The 9,755-nt window shown below is 34.8% G+C and overlaps 1 protein-coding gene across 3 annotated transcripts in view; it reads right to left on the reverse strand.

The window, feature by feature from the left end:
• LOC149072966 (spermatogenesis-associated protein 7 homolog) overlaps positions 1 to 9,755 on the reverse strand; it is a 49,935-nt gene extending 40,180 nt beyond the window's left edge. For 2 of the 3 annotated variants that reach the window (XM_089246098.1, XM_089246097.1), the window contains exons 1-4: positions 9,573 to 9,755; positions 9,077 to 9,181; positions 7,895 to 7,984; positions 837 to 884 (exon numbers count right to left, since the gene is read on the reverse strand). In XM_089246098.1, coding sequence (XP_089102224.1) covers positions 837 to 884; positions 7,895 to 7,984; positions 9,077 to 9,131 — 193 coding nt within the window. In that variant the 5' untranslated portion in view covers positions 9,132 to 9,181; positions 9,573 to 9,755. The remainder of the gene's footprint in view (positions 1 to 836; positions 885 to 7,894; positions 7,985 to 9,076; positions 9,182 to 9,572) is intronic. The other variant, XM_089246099.1, reaches the window with a different exon arrangement.

Raw genomic sequence — 9,755 nt, forward strand, 5'->3', positions numbered from 1 at the left:
CTATGGCTGACCAGTAGCTTGATCGGATACCTATTGGTGTGAATCGACACTATCCTGGTTCTGGCATCTCTCCGACTGTTCAGCACACAAAGGACTAACCGACCCATGGACAAGAAAGTCTCTGGACTACCTTCAAATTGACTGAGTTCTTGCTGATATTGGTCTAGTGATATGGATAATGTGATCGAGATAAGTGTATTCCTGGTCGTCTCGGCAAATGGTGAGATTGTTTCGATTACCGATCTAGTTAAATGTTATGTTGACAAAAAAACTGATAACTAAATGTTGGAAAAATGTTATACTGAGATTACAAATTTTTTAATGCTTAACAGAATAAATGTGTCTTTTATAAAGAACGATCTGGTTTGTTTCATTGTTGTCATCTGTTCAGTGATTAATACTGGATTTTCATATAACAATTGAACCAGGAAATGCAAAAGGTAGGTTGCACCACCACTTCCAACTCCTATAATAATTAATCAAATAAATCTTTTTATAGTTATTATTGTACTTTTTATCGATCCAGCCTGACGTCAAAACCTGCATGCAATTTTCACCCTCTGAACGTTGTTTGTGACACCATGTTCCATCTTGTTCCTGTTGATGTCTACTAACAACCCTCTGAGTTTGTCGGTCCATTAACAGAACACCCTGTATTTGTGTGTATATATACATACACCATTTCCAGTGTACTTTCTAAAGTCGGGGGGGGGGGGTTATATTTATAAGACAATTATGACAAATATAATTAAGACAATCATATGCTTGAAATATTTTCAAACTCATAAGAATGAAAAGTGAACTCATGAAAGAAAAGTGATACAAGTATAACTTACTACTTATATAACTTTGCAATGATTTGGGAGTAGAAGTATCTACAGCACCTAAAAACAATAATAAAAAATAAATGTTTGCTATGTTTTTATCCTTATATAGGATCTACCAATGGGAGGGGTACACATGGGTGGGAGTCGAAGAGAGGAATATAGAGAATCTCTTCCACAGACATTTTGAATTGGTACAACAGCAGCATTTAAACAGCAGCATTTCAAATAGAAAATCCTTGATTAACACTAAAATGACAGGAATTTCGAACTACCCAGAATTACAGCAGTCATTTTGACTGCAATAGGAAAAAATCAACATAAATTACACTGGGGAACATTTTTTTTTTTTTTTCGTTTTCTGTTGCATGAGATTTTTCAACTGATGTAAATTATTTTTTTATTGCTGATTTCATATCTGAAATCAATTTGTCTTTGCAAGCTCTAGTTTTTATGCAGTTTAATATTATATACTGATACACACACATGGCCAAAGATCACCGGACTATCAACTAATGACTTGTATTAACTTGTTGCAGTTTAGTTGTACTATTATATAGATTCACTAGTGTGCCAATTTATCAGTCTGTAGCATCAGTTTTACAAATTTACTACTAGAAAGCAGCACTTTTCTAACATGTATGGCGCGTCGCCAGGAAGACTGCCACAGCAAAAATTCAAGTTATGGCCCTGGCTCAGGTGAAACATAAAGCTTCATTCCTTGTATAGTCACTACAAAAATATGATGGCGGACTACTGCTGGAGCATCAAACGAAATTGCCCTCATAAAGTCCACAAAACGCAACAGTTATAAGTGCAAATTCTTGCCTGCAAAGTGCCAGAAAAAGTAAATTCATAAAAAACTAAAAATGCTATTTTGAAAGAAATCTAGAGCTTACAGGGAAAAACTAAATTCAGATTTGTAATCAGCATACTCTAATTAGGTAAGATCAAGTGCTTGCATAAATGCCACAAAAAGGGAGGGGGGGGGCAGGCTGGAACCCTGTACATAGGTAAAATTGTGAAAAATGAAGAGTATTCATTATGAATATAATGTATGATAACAGGCTTCAAAAATGAACGTGTGAATGGTATGAAATGGGTACTGGATAAAAGTAAACACCATGATAGAACATCTGTTCCCTTAATATTAATGATCGCATAAGAAGACTGCCATTTTCAGTATTTTTTGCAATAATATTAGTTAAATATCTCTATACAGCTGTCTAATTTTGACTGTGTTGCTGTCATTCTAGGTAGAACTTCATTTTACCACTAAGCTAAGAGAGAAACATAGAACCTTTGTTTTAGGAATTTAAGAGCCTTAACAAGATGAAAAAAATTCATAAAATTTCAACAACCTGAGATGAAGTGTTTGGGTGCAATTACATGTAAAAGTAGTGACCACTGCCATCACTCTAGTGTTAATACTAGAATGACTGATACTGGTCAAAATGACCAGAGGTGGATTATCACTAAAAATTTCAATTTTCATAATTTTTTATGTTTAATGTAGATATGAGGGTAGGTAAGCAATAGAATATAAAAACTCAGTTTTCCAAATAAATTTTATAATTAAATTTTATTTTTAACCTCTTCCCTCCAGAGACATACATGTGTACCTAGTTTTAAATAGCTTTAACAATTTTTTTTAAAGTTAAGATTTGAGGAATGTGTAAGGGTACAAGGTTTCTAAGTTAAGGTTTGAGGGTATCTAATTTATTAAGTTATTTAATTATTTTTTAAAATTTATTTATTTTCTTTTTAAAGCCCATCTTGACATACAATCAAGACAAATAAATCGAAAAAAAATTAATGGTCAGTTTTGGCTTAGGTTTGAAGAGAATACCTACCCAACAAAAGTTCAACATTGTATAACTGATGAAAAAATATTTATATTCTAAACATTATAAACAACCTTACACTCCACTCGAGACATCAGACTACTCTGCTACCAAACTTATATCTCTCCTGTACTTTCCTATGCAGCTGAAATCTGGGATCTCAAAACTTTCAGTAATATAGACAAACTTGAATCAAAAATCTGAAATAATTCCACCCATTTCATCCACGAATGTTGGTCACTTTTTGTTTCTGTGTCTGATCATAAAAATGAACTTTTCATATCCCCCCCCCCCCTATTCTTCACCTTATTTCTCGACTAACCCTGTTATACAAGATTTTCCATGGTCATCTCAAGTTTCATACCTTTGGTATTCTAGCCGACTTGGCCATCCCATAAAATAAAAATTATTTTTGCTTCTACTGACTACTTTAAATACAGCTTCTTTCCTCGTACCGTTGTTGAATGGAACTAACTCCCCAGCTCTATTGTAGACTCTCCCACTACCACCAGTTTTTTGTACAATATCAAACAATATCTATATCCATGGCCCCCACAAAGGGGGGGCTGACTGGGCTCTAGCCCTGGGGCCCGGGGCAGTTCTCATCATTTTTTGCTTTTTCACGCTATAAATTAACTATAGAAGGGGCCCGTGAAAAGTCTGACTGGAGGGCCCGCAAAAGATCCCGGCCTAGGGGCCCCTGCTCCAGGATGTGGGGGCCATGTCTATATCACATTCAACTGCATTCTCTTGTATAGGCCTACAAGGCCAACAATATCATATAAATAAATTATATAATTGCAATTGTATTCACACATCACACTTTCTACATTTTCGATACCTTTGTTACATTAGAAACACATTTTCAGCATAGATTTTTTATGCATTGAAAATTTATAACTTGTTTTGTTATTGCACAGCGGAATCTGACATTGCTGTCTTTTTCCTGGTATAGTAGTGCTTGTTGTTAACAAAATTCTGATTCCTGAACAAATAAGGGTTTCTAAGCTTTTTATCTAATTTCATCAAGGAAATTAACTTCCTCAGTTTTATTTTATTTTTTCTACAAATCGACCAAGCATATCTTAGGGCTATGTCAAATGCACATTGGCAAATGAACGATATGTGCACGGAATGCTTTTGAGCCATCTGATCAGCACTATACTTCGTTTTGTTATAAAATTTGGTTTCAGTAATTTTTTCTCAACTTGAGAATATATATTTCAATACATTGAATATAGTAGAATATTTTCCTGTTTTACACAGAAAGCACAAAATGTAACGTCTTTATGTGTAAACACGTCAAAATGGCATTTCATATAAAGGGGTCCCTGATGAATTTCATGTGAAATTTCTTTTCGATCTTTTATTATACTTACCAAGATAGTATTATTCTGCTTCAGTATTTCAACAAGTATTGATGAAGAAAAACAATCATTACATGCTTAAATTTTAACTGGGGGGGGGGGGCATTCAAGTATTACACTAACAGATTTTTAGCCTTTTTGATCCCCTCCCCTTGTCAGCAAAGCTCTGACTCCCCTTCCCTACTCGTCATTCAAATTTTGTCAGATCTGCCCCCTTACCTCCTAACACATATTGGGATCAGAGACATGTGCAGAAGGGGGCACAAGCCCCCTATGCCCCCCAAACGATCATAAATTTATTTTTGATGCAAAAAATGTTTTTAATTTAAATATCAGAACAAAATACATTGAAATGTTGTTATAAACAATTTCTGTGTTAATTTCAATGCTGTTTGAAGGCTAGGCTCCGATCTTGCTCACTCCTCTGATTGGGATTGCCCTTTGAAAATAAATGCAGGGCAAAAGTATACAATTTGCCCCTCATCACTATGCACACGCTTTGTGAACCCCCCCCCCCCCGCCCCCACTCAAAGAGCATGTATCTGCTTATGTGCGGGTGTGTAGCTAATTACTGAAGGACAAGGCATGTGAAGTGGCTACAAAACCATTTAGCCGACCTCCCTTCCTTATAAGTGAGACAGAATATGGATGGGGGGGGGGGCATCTGTTGAGGTCTGAGAGGTATACTAGAGGAGGAAGTCTTTTGAAGACTTAATCAATAAAGGGGAATGTTAGTTCAGGTGTCCAAAAATTTTATAAAGAATGGTTGATGATGTATGCATCAGTCAACCCCCTCCTTCCCACTCCCTTGTTATCAAAATTCAGCAAATCCAAAACTTTCCCCCCCCCCCATCGATGCTGATGAAGTACTTGAATGGCCCCCAGCTTTCAAATAAGATTGATTTGCATCACTATATTTTTGGCCATATCAGTATTTTTATTTTGTAATTAGTCAATCATTAACCCTTACAGTGACAATGTAAGGTTTCATCTCCCGATAACATGCTTTCTTTTCCCCCCTCCCCATCCTGTCAATCAACTGCCGGTGAGTGGAGTCGGCTTCTGTTCAAAGTCTGATAAGAGAAGGGTAAGAGAAAGGGTGTTTCCCTTTCCCCCAGGTTGTATACGATTATGCTTACAGCATAAATAACAGAAAACAAGTTTTTTCCTTCTTTGTTTATTACTATTTTGTGTTGGGGGAATGATTCATCAGCTCACGATATTGGGAAAAAATATTCTTCTAGAATATTCAGCCACCTCGTTGGGCATTTTGCCTGTTGTGGCGTTGTATTTGTATTTGTATTTGTATAAAGTATGTCGCAATTCTACATAGGTTGTAATAACTACATAAACTGTACCTGGATCCGCCCTTACATTTATAGCTCACAGGTACGGTATGTACAATTGTTTGAAAGTGGTTTATTATATAATAGAAGGAAGCTATCGAATTGGTCACTAGATAAAAGGATTCAAGTTCCAAGAAAATACCAACTGTTGAGCATCATTGACTATAGAAAACTGAAAATGAGTTAGATTGAAAAGGTGTTCGGTTGACAGAGTTGTTAGGAAAATTGATGTTCGGATAAACAAGGTTCCACTGTAATTGGATAATTTGAATTTTAGATAATTCGAACTTTTTATCAGTGACTATGGACTTCAAATTAAACAAGTTTGGCTGTATTCTACTTTACTTTTGAATTTTCTTTTAACTTTGGAGGGGGCATAGCAAGGCTGTTTCGAAATGGTGGATTACAGGATCCTTGTTGTCATCACAATTATGTTTACATAAGCCAACTTTAGAGAAATTTTTTTAGAGCATCTTGGGGGGGGGGGAGGGAAATCCGGCTCGGCTATTATTTATTGATTCACTCACAAAAATTGCTTGTTTGCATTGCTGTACAGCAATTTAACTCCCTTCTCCCTCTGGTTATCATTGCATGATGTTGCACTCCACGATTGACCACCTTCCTTTCTTCTTTAGGTACATCAGGAGCCCAAAAGCAAAGCAGAATGTTTTGCATTGTTCTGAAACGAGCCTTCAGCTGACTGGAAATGTGTTCCGCAGTAAAAATTCCCATAATAGTATTTTCTGCATTTTTCCCAAAATTCTTCCAGATTGTCCTATAGTAGCATTGATTGTTCTGCAATGTATGTCACAGATTTCAGAATATTCTACTTTGGAGATCAGGAGGTTGTTTCAAACAAGATAAGTGGCTGTTTTCTGCTTCTGTTGCAAGGCACAAGAAAGATGCTGACAAAACAAGTTGGCAAAAGGCAGTGATCCCTATATACAGGGTAATTCAAATTGTTTGCCCGTAGGACTAACTCTGTAACCATTGACTTCAGAAGTATACTTCCACTTACAAAACGTTTTCAAATGACATGTGGTTTCTTTAAATTGTATAATTTTTTTGAGGAATCATGATTTAAAAAATAAAAACATTAACTTTTTAGACAGTCCTCTGTGTACCAGAAAGTTGTTGCCCTGTCTCTCCTGAGGCTAATAAAAAAATTTCAACTTTTTCAAGTACATTATTTGCCGAGATATTTTAATTCAAAAAATAGAAAAAAGCTGGAAAAGAAAAAAGCATAAATGAGTAAGAAAGGTATTTTCCATTAGTTTATGTTGTTTTTCCCCAACTTTTCTTCATTTTTTAATTCAAATATTTCAGTGCATATTGCACTTAGAAACATGGCATTTTTTTATTTTTTGGCCCTTAGGAGAGACAGGGCAACAACTTTTTAAGTGGGTTAAGCACACAGGGACTGTATAAAAAGTTAATGTTTCTGTTTTTCAATGTGTACGGTCCCTCACAAAAATTGTAATTTAAATAAACCACACGTCATTTGGAAAGTTTTTGTAATTGGAAATATACTTCTAAAGTCAAACAGGTACAGAGTTAGTCCTACGGACAAGCAATTTGAATTAAACTTTATGTGCTAGGCTGTCTTACGGGTATCATGGGCCTCGGGCCAAGTGATTTTTCACAGGCCCTACTGGGCAAATTCTCGAAAAATTCCACAACTCCTAATTTCTCTGAGGCTCCTCTTCTATTGAGGCTCCAGGACATGCCTGGGTGGGTCCATGCATTAAGACAGTGCTGTGTATATGAGAGGGGTTAGAGTGTTGTAAGTAGATTAATATCCTTATTTTGAGAAAAAGAAGGTTTTACGAGAATTTGTTTTCTCGTTAAATTTTCTCGAATTTGTCCCATGTTAAAAATTTTGTGATTTCACAATCTAGAGGCAAACTATTGAAGCTGAGATTTAGTTCACTTTTTTATTTTAATAGTTCAGAACTTCTAGATTGCATTTCTGGACTTGAGTCAGAATTGTCGAAAATGTGACTTATACCACTCTGATTTTGATCCCTTCGTATATAGGACTATATATATATATGTTACTGCCAAAGTTAGCTACTTCGTGAACTGGCCAACCCAGTTGATAAGGAAAACGTCAGAATTTCTGGCTTTCGCTGGCCAGTCCCTATATGTCGACCCCTGTATTTTCCTACACACACATGGGTCACTAAGATATCAATATTCAGATTCATTTGATCGTTAGGATTGCATTGTAATTAGGCAAATTATAAATGACCATAGTTATCACAAACAATATGCTAATGTGGCAATGACCCAGAGGGATCAATATAAGGGATATACAGGTGTTGGCAAAAGGCCTGAATTTCGGGCATTGGCCAGTTCACGAAACGGCCAACTTTGGGCTTTGGCAGTAACATACACATATTGAGATTTTCCCGTATTCCATATTTCACCTGAACAATGAAATGACAAACTATTTTAATTCAAGATTTAATAAAATTATAATTTTCTATGTATTAATAAAAAAGTTAACAAACCTTTAGCCTTTGAAATCATTTTATGATGAGCCTCTAGCTGTTCCAGTGCTAAATATTGACTTGTTATACGTCTTGTTTCGGGGCAAAGAACTAAAAACAAGAAAATAATTGAAATTCTTGAAATGATGCATATGTCTAAAACCATTTTAATAATTAACGCTGCAAATATCAGAGATGCCAATGACGTGCTATAGCTTGTCAAATACCAGAATTTTGGAAGAGGACGCATAAAAATTTGGTTCTTTCCTAGTTCCAAGAAGAAAAAAGGTATAGAAAGAAAAGAAACTTCCCCAACTTTATCTTTCTTTTTCCCCTCTGTATACCGCATATCATGATCGTGTGTGACCTACAATTTCTGCTTTGGCAGAATCATTAATTGTAATCTACAACATTTATACTATTTGGCAATATGTCGACGATTCCCTGCTCAATTAAAACCAATTACATGAATTTTGTAGATAGGATTTGGTTAGGAAAAGTAAGACAAAAATAGGACATTTTACCAAAAAGTTGGATGAGGTAGGAGTCCTGTAATAACGTGGGACCCAGGTAAATTAGAGTACAGCAGCATCTTTGTATTACTGTTGTATTATTTATAATTGAGTACCAGTGTTTTTATTCTAGAGAGAATCAAGTTTTTAACTACCCCAAGAATATTTATTTGTATTTCAGAGAATATTCATCTATAACCCAGAGAGTTTTTGTTCCAGAATCATAGTTTCTATTTATAACAAATTTCAACTCCAATAATACCTATTTTTTACCCAGAAGAAATTCCTTATTGGAATTCCCAGAGAATATTAATTTTTAACTGTCCACTTTGTAATATGTCTACAATGTTATATTTTAATTGTAATCCCATATTTAATATATGGGATTAATATTTTATATATAATCTTGATCTCTCATTTAGTCTGGTGTGTTGTTTTATTTTTTTTTAAAATCTTGATCCCTTATTTAGTCTAAGAGTGTTTTGTTTGTTTTTTTACATTGTTTATTATTATGTTCTTGTTTTCGTTGTTGGTGGTTCGTTTGGTTGCATCCGTTTCACTCTTGACAACTTTTCGTCATGCATTCGGAACTTTTTCTCGTAAAAGGAAAAAATCCCCAAAAATGAATTATATTACAGTTGTTCTAAACAGAACTGTATTTAACTTAATATTTTCTTTTGTAATCAATTACCTGAACTCTTATTATTGAAGGAGCTAAGAGCTGGTCTTCTACTTCTTGCGCTCATTACAAACAGTTAATTGACGCTGTCACACCATAGGTACTTCATTTATATTTCTGAAAAATAATTTTAAAATAATTTTTTACCAATTTTTTTAAAAGTTTCTTCATTTTAAACATAATAAGTGGTTTCAGTTTTCTTTAACTCTATCGAAATGCCGTTTTATGCTCATAGCCACCTTCCATGCACATAGAATAAATAACGTGACCAAATGTATGAAATTATTGTACGTAAAATTTCATCTACCATTTTCTAATCCTAAATTTTTCAGCATCAATTTATTTAAAGCTATTACACGAAAAATTTTCCTTGGTTATCATTATGCTGACAAATCAAATTTGATAAAACTAACATTAAATATTTAAAGAAAAATTATTCCTTTTCAACATTGCATCTGCAAAAAAAGAGGTTTTTACAAAAAAAAAAGAACTTCGCGTCCTTTCTCACCGTAGTTACTAGTTTCAAGGCGACGTTAGACATTATAGAAATTAGGGCAATTACAGGTACAGATACAGATAGATTAACGTCCTCTATGCCTGCTTAGGGCTCTAGGACAGCTTTAGTTCATAACGTCAGAGCGTACAAAGCGATTACAGGATTTAAATCCCATCTTTGTTTACACACTAAGTT

Source organism: Pholcus phalangioides, unplaced genomic scaffold, assembly GCF_987345545.1.
Source record: "Pholcus phalangioides strain wild (caught in Gottingen) unplaced genomic scaffold, Ppha-v1.0 ptg000017l_1, whole genome shotgun sequence".
Classification (NCBI taxonomy): Eukaryota; Metazoa; Arthropoda; class Arachnida; order Araneae; family Pholcidae; genus Pholcus; species Pholcus phalangioides.